This window comes from Phaseolus vulgaris, chromosome 2 (genome assembly GCF_000499845.2).
Source record: "Phaseolus vulgaris cultivar G19833 chromosome 2, P. vulgaris v2.0, whole genome shotgun sequence".
NCBI lineage: Eukaryota > Viridiplantae > Streptophyta > Magnoliopsida > Fabales > Fabaceae > Phaseolus > Phaseolus vulgaris.
Window position 1 is genome coordinate 46568044 of NC_023758.2, and position 24759 is coordinate 46592802.

Sequence of the window (24759 nt, forward strand, 5' to 3'; positions counted from 1 at the left end):
CAAGGTTATGTATGGAGCGATATAGTCTTGGAAACTAAAACGATAAATAAGTAAAATAGATCAAACGAGATTAATATAAAAAGTCGTAATAATAATACAAATAAGTTTTGAATAATATCATCACTTGTGTTTTAGATTAGATAAGAGTATAGACGATTTTCGATCTAAAACATTCAAGGTGGTCAAAGATAAGTATATACTTCATCCGTGTGTATTAGATGATCACTTCTATATAATGTAATATAGTATATTATATATGGACCGAATTCTAACCTTTTTGTCTTCAATCACAATTTTATTTTAATTGAACGATTAAAACTAATTGATTGAGATCTTTTGATTTATGTTATAATATTACGTTAGATATTTAGATGCATATATCTAAAAAAGATCCATAAATTATCAACTATTTAACCAGACCGATGACCTTACAACTTGTTTTTTATAAATAGGTTAAAGTTATTCAATAAAAGATAGTTTTTCGATAATATTAAATATTTTAACCGCTTAAAAGTTTATAACTTTTTACAAATATCTCTTATTCAAACCAAGATTTGAGAAGAGCAAGACAAGGAGATTAATGTAAAACACTCTGGTAAAAAAAAGGGTACATATTTATTTATATATATATAACCTAATATTAATTAGTAACTTTAAGTTTCATATTTGAATTAGGTCAAACCTTAATTTTGAAGTTAGATTGTTTAAACATGAGTTAAAAGTTTAGTAAAAAAATTAGTTCCTCACAAATTAAATACCATTGTTGGTTGACAGAAGTAATAACTATTTATGCTATTTAATTAAGTAGTTGAATATTTAATGTTACGGCCAATGTTAGTTACGGTTTTCAATAATAATCATCATCATACATAAAAAAATATCCCTGGTAATTTTTTATTCTTTGTGTATTTTAAATTATTTAAGTAATTGAAATATAAGTATATAGGTATGGCAGGAAGGTATTGAGAGTCAAATGAATGGAATTACATATGTTGAAGATAGTAAGGGAGACTTAAGAAAGTCAATATACTAACCAAGATCAACGCCACTAACTAAGATCACTATCATTAAGTTTTAGAATTTCCTCTCCAAGCTTAAATCCCACTTTATCCTCCACAAAATAACAGTCAATTTAAAAAGAGGGTCACAAAGGTAAACGGAAATGATGAGAAGGAACACTGAATATTTTTTAAAAAAAAAAACTTCTACTATAATAAATTTCCATAAATATGATTGTTCTCGTATAAAAAGATAATGAAAGAACTTTTATCTACTATTGGTTAGATTTTTATTTTTATTTATCTCAGTCAAGTTTTTTTTTTTTATCTCAGTCAAGCTATGACATCTGGAAAAAGTATTTCAATGTTCAAATAAATATTTAATATAATTAATACACCATAATAATATTTTTTTTAAATTATAATTATTTATATATTTATCATAAAAACATGAAATAGAATTCAGTTTTAGAAAAAAATTAGTAACTAAATTATAAATATTTTAGAAATTAAAAAAATATATTTTTAAATTAGTTTCTATTATTATTAAATAATTTTTAAATTGGTATTTAATTAGTTACCAATGTTTTAACTACTAAGTATTTAGTTTTTAAATTTGATAGTAAAAATCTTAGTTGCTAATTAGATACAAATTTAAAAATCATTTAATAATAATAAAAATAACTAATTTAGAAATTAAAAATTTTAATTTCTAAATCTTCAATTTAGTCTTTATAATAATTAATTACTTTTAATATCTAAAAATTGATTTTTATTTTATGATTTTATTGTAGTGTAAATTTATTATTATTAAATTAAATTAAAGTTTGAAAATTTATTATTATTAAATTAAATTAAAGTTTGGATAATAATTAAAAATATATTACTTAATATACTTGCGTATACCAAAAAATCTATGGGTTTCGTCCTGTTACTACCTGTACACAACGTATTTAGTTTTTTTACTCAGAATTAGCCAAGTGCACTTCCTGTCAGAATTTATCCGATAATAGTCAAACTTCCAATTAATAAAGTTCTTGATTCACATACACAGTTGTTGAGATTATAACTATTACTTTCCATGCCACATTTATTACGAATTCATCATCTCCTTTCAACTCTCTATCTCAAAAATCTGAATCTATTGTATACACCTGGAAACTCATAACTGCGTTTTGCATCTTTCCACGTATGGTTTTTGGTTATTGCGTATTCAACCTTCTTAACTCAATAACTTGTGCATTTCAGAGTTCAACTCCACAAAAATACCTGAACTTGGTACTCTCTTAATTAACAAAATAGGTAGAAAGCTATTAGTTTTTTTTCATACGTCAAATTAAAAGTAAGTGAGAGCATTGTTAGGTCAAGCTTCCATATTAACTTTATGCATTTATAGTGTATCAAAACTAAATTATTCCACTAAAGATAATATACATATATATGCATATTCTAAGAAAACCAAAAACGATAATAAAGAAACTAAACTATTAATTTAATGCCTTTAGGGACAAACTAATTCCAGAAAACTTGAAACCAATTATGATGAAAATGCATTATCACACAAACAGGTGTAGGACAGTTTGTGTTTCAAAACAACGAACAACACTATTAAACATTAAAACTCACGATATGAATTTGTTGATTAAAAAAATGATGCTTCTAGGGATCATCATAATCCCTGTCTTCATGGAGAAGCACTCCAACAATGAAAAAACCAAATACTTTATTGTTGATTTTTCATATGGTTGAGCAATGCCACCACATGCACCCACATGATCATTAATTAATTCAATGAAATTTTCTATTAAGAAACTAAACTCGTTCCATTAATTAATCAATCCATGGTTGTGCACAATCCCATAATGTGCGTGTGAATGTGACATGACACACACATGATTCAAGATTTCAAGGGGCCACTTTTATTCCACGTCCCAGTGTCCATATTTGCCCACTTATCATCGTGTGTACACATTTATTTGTTTTTTAATTGTTTTTAATTAATTGATTTAGTTATTTGGCCAATGCAGATGAAGCATGTAGCAACTCTGGCACAGAAATTGAAAAAAAGAATAGTATCATCACGGATTTAATGGTAACGGTGGTCAACATCCTTGGGAAGTGAAACCTTGATTATTACAAAAACAAAAACCCTTACTTTGTAGGTCACAAAGTCATAACTAAAGGTTTCATCCTTCACCAAACATCACATAAAAGTGGTCAAACGTCACTCTCTCTCTCCATTTTCTCATCCATATCTCGTACATAACAACCTTCTATATACATAGTTCCAACACTCACCAAAATTAAGAAAATTGTAGCATATGGAGAAGAAATCGAGAGAAGAAAAGCTTAACCCTAACCAAGTTTCGAAGGGAAACGTTTGGGATTGTGGCAGCAGCCTCTACGATTCCTTCGAGCTCAACTCCTTGAAACGGCAACTGAACACGGCAATAGCGAATTCCCCGAAAAACAGAAGAACCCTTTCGATGTCTCATTTACCCGAACGTTGTCTCTCGCTTCAACTTCATCCTCAACCTCCCATCATGTCCAACAACAAGCCTTTCAAGATCTCTCGAACCTTCCACAGACTCCTTCGGTTTGTTTTCAAGTCCAGCAACAAATTAAGGACTTCTAGTTCTTGTTCCAGGGCCACCACCCCTAACAATACTACTTTCCAAGTGGCGGAAAGATATTCCAATAAAGACCGTTTCTACGTTGTTTACGACAAATCCGAACCCGTTCTCTCCACGATTCCCGAACTGCCGGAATTTGAGGTGGGTGTGCTTTCGCCGGAGATCGCTTCGTTTGTGAGAAAGACAGCTTCGGAGAGGTTCATGGCCACCACCGCCATCGGTATTTCGTGTGCTTAAGATGATGATCGTAGTTATTATTGTTATTGTTATTTCATGTCATCATAATAACGTAGCGATTAACGTGTGTATATTGGGTTTCTGCTAATTATATTATAAGTTTTGATAATTCGCTATGCAATTGTTTAATTTTATTTTACGAGGCAACGTTGAATTATGGGATCGCGTAGGAATGTTTAACTTGGTTGTTTAAGCTACTTGTCATTATTGTTAATAAAATAATGCTCCAACCGGCCAAAAAATTTAGAAGTTGTATATTTCTTAATCTATATAAACGTATATAATAAAAGATAAATTTATAATTAAATTATATAAAAAATATTAAAATAACAATATTGATGTTATAATGTGGTTGTATAAAAAATATGGTTGATTTTATGTGTAGATGATTTTATACGTTTGGTTTTGATTTGGATTTTAGATGAATGGGTGGTGGGCACTACTGAATGGTTAATCAATTATTCAACTGCAAGTTTGAACTATTTGTACAAAACGACAATTTCATCGTGATGGAATTAGAGAAGAGGTAGATGTGTAACAAATACGTTATTTCGTCAAAAAAATAAAACAAATAAACTAAGCATGGGCAAATGTATTATAAATCTATTAGAAATGTATATATGATTTGACTTTGAAAAAAAAACAATTCGATTCAATTTAGGCCATTGATTTTCTTTCATAATAGTTTATATCGGTGATTAGATGATAAACGAAGATATAATTTGTAGTTTTGACAATCTTGGCTAATAGAATTTTGTTTTTCTTTTGCATTCTTTGAAAAATTCTATGGCTTTTTTTTTATCTTTAACAACTTATTAGTTTTCTATTATATGAATTGAGTAGAGTTTCAAGAAAGATTAAATGAATTTTTAGATTATAAAACATCATTGGTAGCATGTGACATGATAAATTCATACAATTTCGTTATGATAAACTTTAATATTATATTAAAAAGTGAATCAAAATATAATTTATTTTTACAAAACTAACTTATAAGGTGAGGATTCTCTTCACTTGTATACGGTAAATTGATTTTAATTTTAGTTGATATGAGATCTTTAACATTCATTGTGTTATTACTTTAGTGATTCATTCAAAAATTTATATATATAGAAAAAGTAAGAAAAATAAAAATGAGAATGAAAAAAAAAAATTGTGATATAAGAAACAAATGCACATATACAATTATATTATTCTTTGATAGTTTTTTTTAAGTTTTTTTAAGTTTCTTTGATGGTTTGGTCCGACGAATATTTGCACACAATGATATCAAATATGAAGTTTTCGTTATATGAATAATCCATCAAGTTAAATGATTTCAAAAGCTATTTAAAATAAATTTTGAGAAAACATGTAAAAAGATAAGTAAAGTTGGATGGAGTAATGGCAAACAAGTGGTAGATAAAGTTATGAATGAATTTCTTTTGAAAAGTAAAGATGAAAGCAAAAACTTGTAATAGACTAATACGTTAAAAGCTTTTATAATGAATGATAAAGTTATGTGTGAAACTCTCAATTTTCTCTTTCTTATTAATTATGGATCTTTATCAATTTTTCCAATATATATCTCAACATAAAATTAGGAATTAACATAAAATTATTAAAAAAAATACAAAATATATGGAACTAAACTAAAACATACGTGGTAACAATACATAAGTATACCACACTTATTCATAATGAATTCTAATAACTTATTCATAATGAATTCTAATAACTTATTCATAATGAATTCTAAGAGCAGACTAGATATGAAAGCCTATTATACCAATGAAATAATTCTCTATGAATAAATTATAAATTAACCAACTTATCCGCATATGCATTTCCTTCACGAAAAATATGAATAATCTTAAACCTGAAACATGAATCATAGCTGTAAACGCAATCCAAAACAAGACATAATTCAAGACATACTGGAGTTTTTATTCTTTCTCATACAATTTTTTTATATCCAGATAATGCTTTGAATATGAGTATTTAAATAGCTATATTTTTTTTAATAACATAAAATAGAATCTTATGTAACATGTTTTTAATAAATAATTTTTAACTATAATTTATTTATTTTAAATTTATCTTCTAGTAATTACTTCTTTCACAATTTTCGTTATGATTCGATTATTAATTAATTCAAAAAATTGAATGGTTTTTTTATATAATTATATTTATATTGAATTATGTACTTGTATAAATGATAATATATAATTTTTAAATATATTATTTTAACTCCTTAAAATTACTGATCAATACCAGTTTGTCTCATACGTATGAAATGATGTTAAATCATGGCAAAATATTATGGTGGAGGTAATTAATAACCATTTAAACTAAATATCACATTAAATACATTCTTTAGAAAGCGTGTTTATCCTTAATTTAATTTGTTTCAATCAGCTCATAACTTTAATTAAACCTCTTGTTTGGATGAGTTAATAAATGATTTCGTTAAACTGATTTATGTTAAAAAAAACTACGAGGCTAACTATTCTATAAAGTATTTTTAACTTATTTTTATAAACTAAATATAGATTAATGATTTGTTATTTTTAATATTTTTGCAATATAATTTTAATATATTGATTATTTAGTTACTTTTAATTTTTAAAATAACGCAAAATCGTAGAAGTGTTTATATATTAATAATACATTCATACATTTTAAACAATCATAACATAAAAAAAAAAAAAAAAACATTGTTGATGGGACCTATGAATTAATAAAAAGTGGACTTAGAAAGAAAAAGCAATAGCACATGCCGAATTTATGAACAAAGATTAGGTGTGCTAATCATCTTCAATCATATTTTAGGTTGATTCTAATGTGAATTAATATACAACCTCCCAAATCAAACTAAAATTCGGTTCCTGTTTGTTGCTATGTTAATTCCCATTCACAACTCAATTTCTTTATTTTCACAAAAATCTGTTGGACAAGGCTGTGCCTCATGTCATTTTTTTTACCTCCTTAATTTCTTTTCCATAACTACATAACTCATAAAGAAGGATCTTATAAAGAGGGTAAAGAGAGACCGATTTAAGAAGGGGAAACATGAGAATATTTTAGGTTGGATAATGATATATTAAAACCCACATTTTTATACAATCACATTATAACTCTCAATATTATTATTTAAATATTTTTTTTATATTATTTAATTATAAACTTATACTTTATTATATATATATTTATTTTTAAATCTATTACATAAAAAATTATATACAATGTCAAACTATTATTTTCCTTTTATTTTTATTTTCCTTTTATCTTTTAGACACCCCTTGAATATGTAAAGGAAACAATGAGGTGAAAAAAGAAATGATATGTGACTTGGGTTTTTTCTTCTTGCACCTTTATAGTTTTTTCTTGCACCCTATACTTTTTTAAAAATAAAAATAATTTTTATTTTATTAATGTTTTCTTATTTTAGAATGGTTCATCTGAAAAAACTGTAATTTATATAATTTTGGGTTTAGGTGATTTCCATATTAGAAATATCTTCACTATAATTCAGAATATTTTTTTAAAAGAAAAATACATTCCCAATTATGAATTTTGAAAAATAATTTTGAATATGAAAGTGTTTTCCAGATTTTTTAATCTAAAGATTTTGAAAATGTAACATCTTATATTTATCCATATATAATAGACAACAGTAAAATAAAAAATATCTAACTAATAAATAAACATATACTACTTTATCATATTTATCATATTTTATCTAAAAAGATATTCATCTTCATAAGGATTTAATATATAAACAAAAGTTTACAAACATTTAACATAAAAACATATGTTTCTCTAGCTGCTCATTGAGGACCTCTCTTACCTGCAACTTCATCCAATTTTATGTGCTCCCATGTAAATTAACACTATCATCACAGATTAATGAAAAACAAACACAAATCAAAACACAGGGTAAGCTAGCTATTTTTAAGACTTGTATATTGAAATTAGAATTCTGAGACATGCACCTGTCATACTACTAGTTGTGAATCCACACAACCATGCGCATAAACATCTCAATATCTCATCATCTAGTATGACAGGGTAAATTCATATGACCCGAAATACCATATTATATTTCAAACCATAAACAAAGTCATATGAATCTCCATTGACTTTCAACAATTGAATAACTTCATCTATGTAAAATTTAATTCGAAAGATATAAATAGAAAAAATACAATTTTTTTTATCGTAGAATAAATAATGTATTCTTTAAGAACAAAATCGTTTGGTGTGATTTATAGAGGTGACAGGAAGAAAAGGATAATTGTGTTAAAGAAAGACGAGCCCAATAGAGGCGTTTGATGGTACTGAGAAGGAGCCCAGCCCATTTGGGAAACAGCTTGCGGAATTGAACTGTGGCGGTGGTGTTGCATGAAGGAAGAGATGAGATAGAGCAGAGAGAGAGTAGTGAAATTGCAGGTACCATGAAGTTGTCGTTGTCGTTGTCCCTGCCCCTGGCGTCCCTCTGTAAAGCCCCCAGCTTTTTGAACCCTCCAACCAGCTTTCTGCAAAAGGGCCACCTAAACAGCCTCAGAGGAAGCACCAAATGGAACCCTTGTAACGGAAGAAGAGCAGGGATCGTGTGCGGGTTGCCGTTGCCGGTTGATCCATGGGCACCCACCATTGATTCACAGAGCATAGCTTCTCAGCTTTTCGCGTTCTCTTTGTTTCCCTACATCGGATTCTTATACTTCATTACCAAGTCCAAGACCGCTCCAAACCTCACCCTTTTTGGCTTCTACTTCCTGCTCGCCTTTGTCGGCGCTACAAGTCAGTTTCTCTCTCCGTGTCTCTTTCGTTGCTTCAATTCTACTACCCTATCTGATTTCATATGTTTTCAATCTTTTTTGTCATGGCTCCGCGAAATTGAACAGTACCAGCTGGAATTTACGGTGAGTTTTAAGTTAATTTCTTCAAAAATGATGCTAAATTTAAAGAAGATGGGTGTGTGATTTGTGTTCCTTACTACAGCCAAGGTGCATTATGGAACTTCTTTGTCCAATGTCGACTGGTTACATGGCGGGGCTGAGTCGCTTCTAACTCTCACTAACTTGTTCATTGTGTTGGGCCTCAGAGAGGGTCTCAGAAAAATTGGAAATTCACGAGACGATGAAACTTCATCTACTCCTAATTCAAGCTTGGAGGAGTAAAAGAAGGAACACCGGTTTATATTTGAAGTAATTTGTTGTTAATATTGTTAGATCAGTCTGTAATTAAATCGTTAATTGGAATGGAATGGAACATTAAAGACGGGGCTTTGGGTTGTACCAAATAGCAATGCAAATTTGGAGCTCCTATTAACTTGAAAGTACATTCTACTAATTGCTAAACTGTGCCAAAATTGTAATTCTAATATTGACTAAAAGCAATGACATTTATAAGTGCTGCAGTTGCTGATTTATTATAAAATTCTACATCTGTCTGGAATTGTCCTATTTTAGGAAGACTATATGCTTATAGTGTTCCATTCAGGAGAAAAATCCTGGGGTGTTGAAAGGGAAATTCGGGTCAATTTCCGCTGGATCAAGTGAGAAATTGAAATCGGGAATTGGAGAATTGGTTGCTGATGTGTTGGTGGAAATGATCTCGTTAATATCTGATTCTGAATAACGCTTGTTGTAGATTCCATCAAACTCATTAATCTGGAAAGTTGGAGATGGTAAATAGTTCGATTCTGGTGTTGTTGGAGATAACAGGTACGTTTGGTATTGATCGCTCAAGAAGTACTCATTCTCAAGGGTCAAAGGAATAAAGCTGTGGTTGTATTGTTTCATGCATCCAGATGAAGTCGAAGGGAAAGTGAAAGGATATGCCGTATCTCCATTGTCTAGTTTTTCTGTGTTGACAGACATGATGTTTCTGAACTTCGGAAGGCTTTCTTGTGATGCCTGTGCATGGTGAATGTCAATGTTATGAATGTGTGTCTTCTCTTGTTTGTCTGGTGACTTAGGTGGCAAAACAGTGTTGTTTCCTTGAGAACAGGTATGCTTTCCTCTGTAGGTTATGTCGAATATTGTGGGATCTTCATCTGATCTCTGCACTTGCTTCGTGGCCCAACAGCCCTGTGTGTTGCGGAAGGTGCACCTATAGTAACTTCTGCAAGTGATACAATGGGTTGTGAATTAGAAGGTGCCCTTGGTCAAGTCAATTTTATCCTTAATTATATTTATCATTATCTTCTAAAGCATGATTACTGGAAATCCCCTCACCTGGGATATTTGGCTCCGAGGATGTCTTTTTGACCATATTTTCTCCAGTTGTAGCCATCTTCTTGTGGCCCTTCAAGGCCACTATCACAGCTCACTCTTACATGATCCATCCATTTGGGCGTTATCTTTCTGAAGTCAATAAAAAATAAATAATTTGTTAGGATTTTAAGTATAATAATCAGACATAGTTTATGTTTTATGTGGCAGAAAACTGCTACCAAGGCTGTCTAGTAATATTCACCTTTTCTTTGCATCATGTTGAATTTCTTTGTGATCCTTGATGGCCCCATCAACATCCTCACTCAGAGGACTTCCATGGACAGATATTGGGGACTCTGGTAACAAAGTTGCAGTCGCTTGACTCGTGGCCTGCAACTCAGAAATTGGTGCATTGCACCTTAGAATGAGTAGAGCCTTTTCATAAGAAGATACTATCCTCTGCACCAGCATATCTCTCGAGTCAACTGAATACGGCATCCTCAAGTCTTCCTTCAACTTCCTTGCTAGCTCCATCCCCTGAATTAACTCATTGATGAGTGTGTTCTGCTCCCAGCTCCATTCACTCTCCATTTTGTGTTGTTTATAATAATAGTGACAATGATAGGAGATGACAGTGCTTGATGTTTATCTCATGCCCAACAGTCTCACTTCTACTCTGGAAAGGCACTTGGATCTAGAACCAATAGTTTCTTTTTCTGCAGTAGAGTTTGAAGCTGAAGAAATTTGTGAAGTGGTGAAGTATTATAGTAAACAATGACCATGGACGTAGCCAGAATTAGGATTTGTGGTTTGACGTGGAGGAGGAAATCCAAATGAGGTTAAGGTATGGTTTTTTTGGGGTGAATGAAGTCCTTGTATATAAAGGGTGGTTTGAGTTGGAAAAAAGGAGCAAAAGGTTGGAGAGTTGAAAGTCCAAGTTTGACTGAGAAAAGCGAGTTTTTCAGCTGAGACCGATATTTGGTCAGTGGAAAGTGTGGAGAATAGGAAATCTGACCGAGTCCACCTCATCTGGTTAAGTTATTATTGGTTAATGATATTTTGATGTTCCTGCGAGGTATGATTTAATTATTGAAGAATTTTAGTGAAGAGAGGGACCAGAACACAGAATTTTCAAACCTCATCAACTCAATTTCTTGCTTCATTTTCTCTCACCATTCGCCTAAGTCAACATAAAATACATACACACTTTCATACTCTTTGCTTCTTGCCTTCATGCCAAATGCTCTCAATCATCAAATATCTTATTATTCAATTTTTTTATTTTTTTTTTATGTTAATTACTTCAAAACATTTTTCTCCATCTATTAGGTTTCTTTAAGTGTAAACAAGTTTCGATATCTTGAGTAACCAGGGCTAATTTTGTGAAGGAGAAAAATGTGATTCTTTGCCAATCATAAATAATCAGGTTTCCGACATGGATAGATATTTCACACTTCACACATGATAGCAAAAAACTTCTGTATGTACATATAAAGAAAAAGAAAAGGATTCACATGAGAATTATATATTTTGCAAACTTTCCTAATAACTTTTTTTAAAAAGGGAATTTGTTGAATCTAATAATAATAATGCAATTTTTAAAGATGTATTATTAAAATCAGACAATGAAGGGTTAAATACTGTTTAAATTATTAGAAATTTTTTATATTTGATTTATCAATGAAAATTCTTAAATGAATGGTTAGATTAATAAATTTTAATATAATTATAAGCATAGGGGTATGACAGGCTCATTACGTAAAAAAATATGAATTCTAATAAATTTAACTCATCATTTTAGTTTGTTAAAATAGTAATATAGCAAAGTACTGAACACTTATTTTTCTGAATAATTTGTTTAGAACATAAATTTTGTAAGTGTATCCATTGAAACGTTATGATAATAAGGCATGCTAAATTATTGATAAATTGATACTTTAGATTATGTAATATTGTAACCATACTTATATTTTAAAAACTATATTACACGTTAGAATAAATTAAATTGGATTTAAAAAATAGTTTTAAAATTATTAAGTTTTCTACACACATATTTAACAGCAACTATGATACCTTTAGAGTATATTAATGAAGTTTAATACTATTCTGGTAAAACAAGTTTATATTACTTATGAATGAAGCTGAAAAACCCCTTTTTTATCTTAATTTACTGAGAGATATTTTAGGGTGTGTTTGTAGAAAGAAAGAAAAAAGTGAGTAGAGATGACAAAATATACTCGAATTCTACATACATCTAAAATAAATATCAGTAACTGTCGAGTAAATATTTTTTTTACTATATCAATACATATTAAATTTATTATACAAAATATAATAATTTATCTATGCAAATAATTATTTTTATAATTTAAATTATAAAATGATTGTATTAGTAAATTATTTTAAAAATATTTTTACGCACTTAAGGTTATATATTCTTGAAGTTACATTTGATTTAATGTTACATTTTAATTATTAATTCAAATTAGTATATTATATATTTTAAATTACTAATTAATACTTAGATTTCAAACATCTTAACTTACGTATAAGTCTAAATAATTAAGTACAATTTTTTTGAAATACACTTAACACAACAAAAATAGAAAATATTAATATTAAATAACATAACGCCAGATCATCATTCTTAATGACGATGGTTCCTCAATTTTTCTACTAAAACGCATCATAAGTATGATAAGAAAATATTTGATTTTTTTTTTAGAAATTAAGAAAATAACTTTAAAAACTAATAGATTGCGGCTAGTTCCTGTTTTTTATAAGTTTAAAATATAAGACGTGTTTCTATGAATTTTAGACAAAAGGTTTTGAAGTTCATAAATGGTGGCAATTGTATTTAAAGTTATATTTTAAATATTATGAAATAGAAAACTAAATTTTAGTTTATTAATTTTTTAAATTATTAATTGGTTACTTAGATCAATTGGTGAAAGCTTCTTTTGGGTTGTATATAAGGTTTAAGGGGTTGATATGCAACTTTCTTGGTTGCATATGGGGTTTTAGGAGAAAAATACGTGCTTATGGAAGTTTGAGATGGTTCTGCTTTCTTATATAAAACAATAAAATTCATCGATATTATGATATTTTAAATATAAAAAATGTCAATATTCAAGTTTAAAATTTAATAGAATCTTCTAAATCTATTTTATTGTGTCATATATTAATATATTGTTCCGGTGGTGTTGTAAATAGAGTCTCATATAGCTTAGATTTAAAGTTAAAAATTTATATTTTGTAATCCTATTGACTTAAACATATCAGAAAGTCTTTTGTAAGTGCACATTACGGAGTTTTCATCGAGTTGCACTTCTCGAACTTTTTAGGTTTTATTTATGATTTATAATAAATAATATCATTGAATTTATATATTTAGAATTTTTTATATTTTATTTTATTAATAATAATTTTGTTTCATTAGCTTTTGAATTAAATAGACTAAACTAGAAAAAAACTGTAATTATAAATATGTCCAAAACCAAAAGCTTGATAAATTTGTTCGAAACTAAAAGCTTTCTTTCTCACATACTTACATGAGTAACTTCTGAATTCAAACCCAAACATCATTATCTATTTGTTAGCATTTGCTTTCTATTATTTTTTAAGGTTTAAATGGAAATGATGCATGCTTTCCATAGAATTTGTTTGCATTGTGTTTCTTAAAGTCAACATTTGAATGTTTCATTATTATAGACTTTGAATAAAAGGGTCTACACATTCTAGCTGCCAAATTATTCACAGTTTTCCACTTTGGCTTTATTATAATTAGAATGTTCATAATTGAAAGTTAAACTCTTTTAAGTGTTCAAAACTTTTCACAAATAGAAGTCAAAAGGTAGATCATTTATCATTAATCTGAAAAATGGTTTTGATTACACCATAAAATGAAATATTTATTTATCATAGGTTTTCTATGAAAATTTGTCATAAATTTTAGTATGAATAAACTGTTGTTTTATGCATCATCTCACCCATATTAATATGCCTTTCAGCAGCTCCAATAATTGGTATGAATCAAGATGCTTCCATTCGCCTCCAATCACGCAAAAGAAATATTTGTTAATTTTACAAATTTAGAAAAAAATTAGTGATCCTTTTGCTAAAATATTTTATAATTTTATCTTTATTTTTACTAAATAATATGAGTTTTTGTACTTTGTATTAATGAATAATGAGAAAAGAATTTTAAAACTCATAAATAATAAAAGTTAATTTAATACATTAGTAAAAAAAATTAAATTCAACTAAATTACTTATTTTTATTGTTACAACATATATAAACTTTTTGGAAAAAAAAAACTTAGAAGTGTCTTGTATTAAGGAGCAGATGTAGTTTTTTTTTTAAAAAAATTTGAAGGCTAATTTAGGATTGCGTATGAAGGGTGACTCAAAAGTGATCACTACCAAATATACGGTGGTGTTTTTTTTTTTCAGGTTTCATGGTAAATTTGTTAACAAATTCATAAAAATATAATTTTAAGAAAATAAAAATCGTATTTTGAAACTTATGTTTAAATATTAAAATATTTTTCAAAACACTATTTCGATATTTTTTTTAAATAAAAGAAAATCTAAAATTAAATTTTAAAACACAACTTCGATTATTTTAATTAAAAAATAAAAACAAAATCATGTTTTACATACTATTTATCTATTTTTGTGATTTTTTCACCCACAAAACGTAAAATAGTGCAAAGATGATACTAAAAGGAAACTTTCTTTTTAACACAAACTTGTGGTGATTTTTTAAAAGTATTTCTGAGATGCATATAAATACAAAAAAGATAAAAAAAATTAAATAGAAATTTTCTAAAAGCGATTATATATGTTAGGCATAGTATATTCTAGAATTTGTGTATTTAAGTAATAAAAATGCATAAAATATGACAAATTATATTGACCGATCATATTAATTGCCCGTGTCTTTTAAGTTTTTGCTTTACGTTCTATTATTCTCAATTCATATAATATAACAACTGAGAGAAATTCATAGTAATGCATTCTTTGTACGAGTGAAATGGATTTCGAATATTTTAAATAAATTTGATCCTGAATTTCGTAAATGAAAAAAAAAATGTAGTAAAATAATTAATATCTTTTTTGACAAAAATAAATCATTGAGAAACTCAAATGAAATTCATAATACGATATCTAATTATATTTTACTTGTAATACTAAAATTAAAAAATACAATATTAAATTTATTATACAAACACTACAAGAAAATCATAAAATAGAAAAATACTAAGAATAATTAGTTGCTATGACTAAATTAGACACAATTTTAAAAATTAAAAAAGAAAATTTAAATTAATTTTTATTATTGTTAAGTAATTTTTAAATTGATATTTAATTAGCTAATAAGGTTTTAACTACCAATTATTTATATTCTAAATTTAGTAGCAAAATTGTTTGATAGCTAATTAGATACCACTTTTAAAATAATAATAGAAACTAATTTTAAAATTAAAAGTTTTTTTTTTAAATTAACAATTAATTATTTTTGTTTTTAAAATTGGTTTTTATTTTATTATTTTATTTTAGGATGAAATGAAAGATAATAAAAAGAAAAAAAAAAGTGTGAGTATAAATTTTCTAATTTAAATAATATATATATTAGATGCTATGCCTCTGCTCTATTTTGTTGATCCTCTGCACGAAATTAATTTGGTACATATTCGGTGGAGAAAAAAATGCGAAAAAAAAGGTAGTGACATGATAGAATATAATATGATACGAAAACATTGCAGTATTCTTAATCCCACCAAGAAAAAGGAGATTCCATGTTTGTTCAGTGATGGAACTCAACGAAAATCAATGCATGTCTTCTTCTATATAAGAACTACTTACTCTCAAACCTTGCAAATCATCACCAACTACCAAACAAAACAACTTACTAAGAAACACCACACTTTACCACCAATGGCCTCCGCACAGTGCAACAGAACCACCCAACAAACCTACCAACAGAACTACCAACAGAAAAACCAGCACCCCTCCTTTGGTCAGAAGGTTTCTGAGCTCTTCAAAGGGCACCATAACCACCCCAATGAGGTCAAACACACCACCCAATGCTCTTCCCAAGCCAAACTGCATTCCCATTCAGGGCACCCAACCACCAAAACTGCAACACAATGCAGTTGCAACAAAACACTGACCAACACAAAAATCCAAGACACCACAAATAAGAAGGGACAGAAGAAAGGTCTGGTGCAGAATATCAAGAATCGCTTTTCAGAACGCGACGGTAGCAGCAGCAGTAGCAGTGAGAGTGAGAGTGACAGTGAGAGTGACAATGAAAACTGCCGCAAGAGGAAGGCAAGTAACTTTTATATCAAATATTATATTGGTTGTGTTGTAGTGTGATGCAGTGAGTTAACTTGATTTCTGATACTTTATGCAGGACTGAAATTGAGCATGTTCTAGTAATAATAATAAGTGGAGTTGGATGATGAGGATCAGAACTCAGTCTCGGAGGGTCAATGTGTGTGATCATTGAAGAAAACCAAAAAACTTTATAGATAAAAGTACTTAAAAATAAACATCAATAATGTATTTGATGAAAATAAAGCTTGTACCTTGGTTATGGTGCAAGTCTGAGATTGAGATATGTTAAAAATAAATGCATGTAAGTGTGATATGATCGACCTTCCCATTATGAATAAAACTCTTTGTTGTTAAATTCTTTATAGTGTCTGATTGAATAAGCCAACACAACACAGAAAAGACAAAACTTAAACCAGTACAAATCTTATTGTGTTATTCTCAACAACAACAAAACTCTAGAAATTTCTCTTAATATGTTAGTATAACATATTACCGAAACTAAAATTTAATTTTAATTCAACAACAACGCCTACAATATTAATAATGTAATAATATTTAAATTAAAAAATAAATTGAATAATTTAAAATATTAATTTATTAGATTATCAAGTAAATGTTGGTTACTCTGTTTGGTCTCAACGTACACCACCCGTATATAAATATTTTATTAAAATAGTCACATCAAGTATATAACTCTTTCCGCTTTAACAAAAAGAAATATAATAAAATATAAATTTATAATTAAATAATATATTTAACAGGAGAAAAATTGTTTATGTTAACGTTCTCCCTTTTTATTGGTAGTGGTCCTTAGTGTGCAAAGCAGCATCCAGGTTCATGTTCTAGATGTTTTCTTGTATATAAATAATTATATATTACAGATACTATTAGAATCATTTTATACGAATTTAAAAGTCATAAAATGGTATTCAAGTATCTTAATAATTATGCATCTGAAAGGTTATAGATCTTTAATGTGTGGTGATTAAAAAGTACTTATACTTTGTAATAGATAAATAAAAATAACAAAGAAGAATCTAATCCCTCAATAAATCATTTAGGTGCCTAAATGTGTGGTGATTATTATGAATTATACTCTTCTCATATTTTATTACTAATAAGAGATAGAGAAATTATTATGAATTCAGAAATGTTTTTATTTTTAGTTTTGATGATTTACCTGATAAATTCAATATTATTTGGATGATAACTTTTTTTCATTAAGGCTTAAATTTAAGTTTGGTTCAGGTATACCAGCCTCTATCATGTTTGATCATCCATATGTTCTTTATTATAGTATTTTATATATTTATATGTATTTTTAGTTAAATAAAATCATATATGTATATTTAAATTAGTACAGGAGAAAATGATCTTGATAATTGGATAATTGATTTTATGTTATTTTCAAATATATTTTGATATAATAGAATAATATCATTTTTATGTGTTTTTAATTAAAATATGAAGAACATGATAAAAAAAATTCAAACAATTACTCAATCATAATCATATGTTCATATTTTATTTTATTTATTTGTATATGTTTTGATATTAATTAATTGAAACAACATGTCACCAAATTAAAGTAAATTAATTTATTTTAAAATATAAAAAAGAAAGTATGAACTTGAAATGTGTGTGCCTATTGGTCAGAAAGGAAAATTACTATTACATGTGCACTAGTGTAAAGTGGTGATAGTTACGTAATAATTATTGAGGTTTTTCTGTGTAAATAATGAATCATCTCATAAATGAGAAAAAGACGAAAAAAAAATATTAATAATAATTTATTACTTAAAAAAAATATAAAGGAACTCTTATTATTTAAAAAAAAAATAGAAAACTAAGGCAATGATTTGTATGCATTAAGTTTTATATTTTTGTTTACGATATTTTAAATAAAACGTGTTGGAATAAGATGGATATAAAATTATTGTTCACTCAATTTTAATACGGTTTACATTCATTTTAAAAACCAAGAAAAAATGTGTATACTTAGTTTTTAATTTAAAAAATAATTATCTGACATATTATTATTATTATTATTATTTTATTACTTGCATTGCTCACAGTTTCAATAACACTATGATCCATAAACACTAAGTTAAACTAAGTTTAACGAGATAAGAAATTTTTAAGCTGGATTTTATGAAACCTAAAAGTTGTAGAAAAACAAGCATATTCAATACTATCAAACTCTAGATTTCAATATTAACAAACAACACATGAACACCTTGTTCCAATAAATTTTATCAATGATCAAGTTACGAAGAATAGGACTTACACAAAAGTATAAATAAGCAACAATTAGAAATCTTAAAATGTTTCTATTAATAGGAAAAACTTCTATTCGACATATATTAAAAACATACGAAAAGGTAAAATGTTCTTTAGCTTTTTTGGATATGTTTAAACGACTATTTTATAAAAACTTCTATTAGAAAAAAAAATTAAATTAAAAAACAAAAAAGGAAATCAGATTCTTCATAAACTAAAATTAATTTATAAACTAATTTGTAGAACTTATTTTCTATTAGTTTTTTCAAAATCTATTTTTAATTTATAAACTGATTTTAATTTATTTTTAATCTATTTTTAATTAGTTTCTTCATGTATAAACTGGTTTTAATTTATAAAGAATTTAATTTCGGTTTCTATTTTTATTTTTCTCTCTTAAATTTAGTGTAGTTTAACTTTTTAGCTCTTAAGACTTAAATCAAAGTGTGTTGAGGTGCTGCTTAAAACAATTTGTGTGCTTTGAATCAATAATTGAGATTCTGATTCTGACAATACAAATATAAAACTTATCGAATCGTTTTTAACTCAAAAATTTGAAGGAAACTTGCTTAAAGCTCCGATTGCGAAGTTTACGATTCTCAATGAATTCATAAACTACTTTTGCTATGCTATGCCATGCTAGCTTTTATTTTCTTGAATTCTTGGTCCACAAATTGAGTGGGAACTTAATCAAAATGCCTGTGAGATCTGTGGTGCTGCCAATGCCATGAAATTAGGTTCTTTCACTTAGTTTATTTTTTTTGTATGTTGTGGAGAATATGTTCCATTTTTGTTGGATGATAAAATGATAACCCTGCTTTACCTGAGAGCATATTTGAAGAAAGCAGAAATGAATTGTTATTTTATTTCTCCACCAGAGGGAAGGGAAGAGCCTCACCCTCCCTCCCCATGCCAATAAAAGGCCCTTAAGACGCCACCATGCAACTGCAAGAAAACAAACAAATCACATTTGAGCAACACAAACCATTGCAATGGCCTCTGCTCAGTGTGTGAAACCCAGTGCCACAGTTGAAGCTAGCCAACCAAAATGCCCACACAAACCAAATAATACTGCAGCTGGAGTTAGCCAACCAAAATGCCCACACAAATCCAATAATGCTGCAACTGAAGTTAACCAACCAAAATACCCACTCAAAACCAATAATATTGCATGTGAAGCTTGCCAACCCAAACCCAATAATACTGCAATTGAAGTTTACCAACCCAAAAGCCAACACAGTTCGTTTGGCCAAAAGTTATCTGAGATAACAAGCAAGGCTTTCAAAGGGCAGCATGCCCGTCATGGAAGCAACCAAACTCAACTTCAATGCTACAGCCAAACTCAGGTTGAGTCGCAATGCCACAATGGCACCAAAACAGACACTCACCACAATGGCACCAAAGCAGACACTCTCCACTATGGCACCAAAACAGACACTCACAATGGCACCAAAACAGACACTCACCACTATGGCACCAAAATAGACACTCTCCACAATGGCACCAAAACAGACACTCACCACTATGGCCAAACTCAGATCCAACAAGGCAAAAAACATGGGGTCTCCAAAACCCATATCACAGTTACCATGGTTCAAACACAAATCACCCATACGGACGAGGACTCTTATCCTTATGGTACCACTACCTCATGCTTTGGGCCTCTTGGCAAGAAGAATGGAGAGCTCAGCAGCAACAACAATAACAAGGATATGAACTTGTTCCGGAGGATTAAGAATGGCATGTCCCGCCATAACAACAATGAAGGAGGCAAAAACAGCAGCAACAGCAGCAGCAGCAGTGATAGTGAAAGTGATGATGAGAAGTGTAAAAAGTGCCCACAGACGAAGGTGATTATATGCACTTAAATGCAGAAGAGTACTCTAGTCTATCCTAAAAAATCATCACATGGAAATGAAAATATTTTACATTGAATGCGTACATGTTGGTTAGAACAAGATTTTGTTGATTTCATTGATGACTCTTGACTTCTCTGTTCTTTTATTGCGCATGCAGAAATGATGAAACGAGAAGCTGCAAACAGGAAGCAACTAAACAAAGCTTGTTCAACGAAAGGAAATAACATCTTTACAAATAATAAGTGTGTTTATGGTTTGATGATACTGTTTTCGTGCCCAAATAGTTGGGAGAAATAAATTCCAAGGTCACTTGGTTGTGTGTGTCTTGTGATAAATGATAAATAATATAAGCTGAAGTTACTACTGGTCTGTTCAGCACAGAACCTAGCAGTCCCTTCGTTACCTAGTTTGTATTTGGATTAATGTTTGGAAAATTGTAAGCAAACTTAATTTAATTTTGCAAATTTTCCTTTAGATAAAAGCGTATTTAAGTGAACTAGTTTATGTTTCAAAAACATTTACGTTACAATTGACTTTTATACCATGAATGCTTATAATGCAGATAAAAATCACTTCTATACGTGGTCTTGAATATGGGTACATAAATATCTTTGATATTTTTATCAGTGGCGCATAGATCAGCTGGATTTTTTCTTCATTGCAAAAGCATCAGTTAGACAACAGAATAATGGTTTAAATTTTTTCAAGCAAAATCAATATTGCTCCAAATGGTTTGGATGAGAATTTTCAAAATCAATTTTGAATGAAATTTATTTAGTAATTTACGTTCGAATATTTTCATCCTGAGAACAAGCTGGTTATAAATTTAGTTTGCAGTTTTCATCCTAATGCAAAAGCTACTTTTAATCACTTAAAAGTCCAACTGTCGAACCAAGGTTGAGGCAAAAATAAATACCCAACAATACTTAAACATCTATGTTTTAATAAAATCATGTTTCATTGGAGTCAATCAATTCTTATGATTCCCACCAGGGAATTACTCCAAGTGCATGTTTGATATTTCATTGGGTCAAAATTGATGCAGTCTGTAAAAGAAAATATATACAGCTTCTGCTTCTTTAAACTAATTTTGACGCGAATATTACATTTAATGCACATCACGATGGGATACCAAACACGCTTATATTGGTACAAAAATCCAAAGAAAAGTCATGGCAAGAAACGTGATTTTCCAAGATGATAACGCCCATATAAACACGCAAAAACATAGATACATATAAAACTAACAGTCATAATAGGTTAATCAATTCCAGCGACCAATAATTGATGTGTATTCTGCTAACATGGAAAAAAAAAAAAAACCGAATTCCACAAAGTATAACTACCGCCCACCTACAAGAACAAGACCTATATTACTACCATACAAGATACAACAATCCGAACATACAAACCTTGATATCCTAAAAAGTAACAAATTGTAGGGACATTCTTCATCCTTCAAGAGACCTGGAAATGAAAGCAGCAATGGCCTGCACAGCAGCATTTTCAGCTTCATCTTGGGAGGAATTGCTTGCTTGCAGGTGCTTCTTACCAATTTTGAAAGAGTGGTCACCACCATCGATGACATGCAGGTCATTGGGTGCTTTCATTTTCTTCCGAGTGGCTTCTAACTTCTCAAGTGGACAGAGACCATCCTTGCTGCCCTGCACAAGACACATAAACCATAAACACACACAAGGTTAATTAGGATAACATCAACAATTTCTGCGCACCGTACAGATTACCCATACTGATAGAATATGAAAATTTTGACAATATATTAAGGGTCTATATCAGGACAAGTTTCTCAATAAATACCTACAGAAAGAAAAATAAGAAAAGAACATGAAATCAAGTTCTTCATAAATTAACATTAATTTATGCATGACTTAATTTATAGAAACTCTCTCATATCTAAATTTTTATTTTTAACCTATACACAAAGTTAATTTTAACTTATGAGAACCTCGTTTCATTTTTCTTCTTATTTTTCCGTCCTATAAATACTTATAGAGAAACCTATCCAAACATACCTAAAAGAATGGAATTCGAGAATGTTGACTATAAGACTATACCATACAACAATGGTTAATGACAAACTAGAAAAGAAAAAACTACCTGTACAAACATTGTAGGAATTGATAGCTGTAACAATGTTTCATCTCTAACTGCACCATTGATTCCCTGCATTATTAGCAACTAAACAATGTCATTCTTAGTTATGTTATTTTAAATCCGTACTTTAGTTCTAATGGAATCACTGTTTTACCAAAACACCCACAGAAAACCAATGCACCAGCTATAATGTTGCAGATGTGGCATGCCAACAATTGCTCAAAAAGAAAACTGAGTATCAAAAGTGCAAATGATACAGCATGGCAGCAACAAAAGAAAAAGGAAAATATTCAAAAAAAAAAAGCAGAGTAGAGATTATTGGATTCAGATTATCATCTCACATGCTCCATGGAGGACAATTTCATCAACTAAATTGGTCAAATTAATTTGATGGCTAGCGAAAGACCAAAATGACACGAGAAGCAAAATGCTGGGGCATATTAAAAAAAATAAGAGATTCATGAGTAAACAACAATAAATAGATAAGTGGATTTTGAATTATCTAGAAAATAAAAAATGAGGCAAGGAGAATACCCTAAGATAGACAAATAGCTGGGAACCTTCTTCGGTACTATTACTAACCCCAAGGCAAAAGGAGCAAAAAAACATATGCAATCAGTTTATACTGTAGTGATAACATTGACATGAAGTCATAAAAAGGAACAACAAACCTTTAATGGGTAGCCCAAGCATACTACAGCAGAAACATTAATGTCTTCCATGCTTGCCACCATGCAACCAACTCTACAACCAAGAAAACACAAGATCCATGACATCGTAAATAACTTGACACCAAGCCCCCTAATTGGGACATCCTAAGCCATATGTCCAATATCTAAAAGATAACGAATATTTTTAATGTATCTTTTGATGATCTCTTGTGATTTCTTCGTTTTTCTAGTTCCCATATTTCCTAATATATCATGATATAGATCACTATTTAGTTATTATTTTGTTAGGCTTAGAGATACATCTTATGAACAACATTGTCACATTTTAGCACATTATAACACTAAAGAAAATGTTATCAAAGTCTCCATTATCTTTTTCGTCTTCCTTAATTCCTAAAACCGACAATTCCAACCTGTCCACTTTAAATACACAACACACACATCTATATAGTAGAACCAACCTTGAACCCATTGATTTGCCTGCAAGTACCACGGGATGACCAGGGTACGTAGTTGCAGTTTCCTTCACAATATTTGAGTGAAACTCCACCAATTTTTCAGCCTTAGGAGGAGCTCTCTTTTTTCCAGACATGTCTAGCAATGGCAAACCCATTAAATTAACTTCAGAGTTCACACAACACAATAATCAGGGGGTTCATTCCACAAGAGATCACTCACAGGTCACAACTTATACATAAAAAAAATTGTCAATAACGTTGTGAGCAGTGATAATATTTACTAGTAAATTTTATGATTTAGGTTTAAGCGCCTTTTAATGCCAACAAAAAAAAAATGGAATACAGAAGAAAAAACTCACAAGGATAGTCAAAGGTGACAACATCAACAGCATGCAGTGCCTCTTTTAACATGTTCTTCCATCTATCACAAAAATAGAGATACATCTTTAACAATGAAACCAATAATAAGAATGAACCCCTTTTTCGATTTTATTAAAAGAGTAACCTTTGCATCCAATCAGAAGAGGAAGGAGCACCAGCACCGTGAGCGAAGATCACCACCGGTGACAACGTTGATGCTTCACTCTCAACGTCTTTACTCTGACAACGGCGTTTTGCAGGACGTGACAAATCCATGCCTTGGGAACAGAGAAATCCCCAATGAATCAAAACCAGTTGTGTTCTGTAAGCGTAACCAAAACCCGCGAAATTTCACTGCCTAATTAAATACTAATTTTCGCGCGTAGATTGCACTGTAAACCTTCGGTGTTTTAGAAAGTTTTATTTAAAATGTTTTTCAAAAAATATAAAAAATAAACCATGCTTAATAGTTTTATTTAACTATTTGATTCATAGAGTGTTTATCAGTTTAATTTCCAACTTCAATGCCATTAATTTTATTATTTGTAAATCAGTTTGGGCCAACCATTATAACCAAAAGGATTTGAAGTTACCAAATTCAAG

General features: G+C 29.4%; 5 protein-coding genes across 5 annotated transcripts; 3 read left to right on the top strand and 2 right to left on the bottom strand.

Annotated features, from left to right (window-relative positions):
* The first annotated feature begins 3060 nt into the window (after positions 1-3060).
* LOC137812715 (uncharacterized) lies at positions 3061-3977 on the top strand. The gene has a single exon (XM_068614887.1). The coding sequence runs from the start codon at positions 3320-3322 to the stop codon at positions 3866-3868; it is 549 nt and encodes a 182-aa protein (XP_068470988.1). The 5' UTR covers positions 3061-3319; the 3' UTR covers positions 3869-3977.
* Positions 3978-8222: 4245 nt separating this feature from the next.
* LOC137812717 (uncharacterized) lies at positions 8223-9202 on the top strand. Its single transcript, XM_068614889.1, has 3 exons — positions 8223-8650; positions 8755-8772; positions 8852-9202. Exons 1-3 carry the CDS (start codon positions 8305-8307, stop codon positions 9028-9030), a joined length of 543 nt encoding a protein of 180 aa, XP_068470990.1. The 5' UTR covers positions 8223-8304; the 3' UTR covers positions 9031-9202.
* On the bottom strand, positions 9143-10923 carry LOC137812716 (probable WRKY transcription factor 41). The gene is made up of 3 exons (XM_068614888.1): positions 10331-10923; positions 10090-10218; positions 9143-9976 (listed from the first exon to the last, which is right to left on the bottom strand). Exons 1-3 carry the CDS (start codon positions 10657-10659, stop codon positions 9349-9351), a joined length of 1086 nt encoding a protein of 361 aa, XP_068470989.1. The 5' UTR covers positions 10660-10923; the 3' UTR covers positions 9143-9348.
* An 8601-nt stretch (positions 10924-19524) lies between these two features.
* Positions 19525-21033, top strand: LOC137812724 (uncharacterized). The gene is made up of 2 exons (XM_068614899.1): positions 19525-20543; positions 20710-21033. Exons 1-2 carry the CDS (start codon positions 19686-19688, stop codon positions 20713-20715), a joined length of 864 nt encoding a protein of 287 aa, XP_068471000.1. The 5' UTR covers positions 19525-19685; the 3' UTR covers positions 20716-21033.
* Positions 21034-21764: 731 nt separating this feature from the next.
* LOC137812725 (uncharacterized) lies at positions 21765-24500 on the bottom strand. Its single transcript, XM_068614900.1, has 6 exons — positions 24302-24500; positions 24156-24217; positions 23800-23932; positions 23339-23411; positions 22671-22736; positions 21765-22216 (listed from the first exon to the last, which is right to left on the bottom strand). Exons 1-6 carry the CDS (start codon positions 24430-24432, stop codon positions 22004-22006), a joined length of 678 nt encoding a protein of 225 aa, XP_068471001.1. The 5' UTR covers positions 24433-24500; the 3' UTR covers positions 21765-22003.
* Between the last annotated feature and the right edge of the window lie 259 nt (positions 24501-24759).

What these genes read in the sequence shown, in the direction of transcription:
- LOC137812715 (XM_068614887.1), top strand. Translation starts at nt 3,320, where the DNA reads ATGGAGAAGAAATCGAGAGAAGAAAAGCTTAACCCTAACCAAGTTTCG.
- LOC137812717 (XM_068614889.1), top strand. Translation starts at nt 8,305, where the DNA reads ATGAAGTTGTCGTTGTCGTTGTCCCTGCCCCTGGCGTCCCTCTGTAAA.
- LOC137812725 (XM_068614900.1), bottom strand. Translation starts at nt 24,432, where the DNA reads ATGGATTTGTCACGTCCTGCAAAACGCCGTTGTCAGAGTAAAGACGTT. An exon ending in TCTTCTGATTGGATGCAAAG is followed by an intron (nt 24,218 to 24,301) that starts GTTACTCTTTTA and finishes TTTTTGTGATAG; the next exon opens with ATGGAAGAACATGTTAAAAG. An exon ending in GGCAAATCAATGGGTTCAAG is followed by an intron (nt 23,412 to 23,799) that starts GTTGGTTCTACT and finishes TCTTGGTTGTAG; the next exon opens with AGTTGGTTGCATGGTGGCAA.
- LOC137812716 (XM_068614888.1), bottom strand. Translation starts at nt 10,659, where the DNA reads ATGGAGAGTGAATGGAGCTGGGAGCAGAACACACTCATCAATGAGTTA. An exon ending in CAACATGATGCAAAGAAAAG is followed by an intron (nt 10,219 to 10,330) that starts GTGAATATTACT and finishes TATTGACTTCAG; the next exon opens with AAAGATAACGCCCAAATGGA. An exon ending in CTCGGAGCCAAATATCCCAG is followed by an intron (nt 9,977 to 10,089) that starts GTGAGGGGATTT and finishes TATCACTTGCAG; the next exon opens with AAGTTACTATAGGTGCACCT.
- LOC137812724 (XM_068614899.1), top strand. Translation starts at nt 19,686, where the DNA reads ATGGCCTCTGCTCAGTGTGTGAAACCCAGTGCCACAGTTGAAGCTAGC.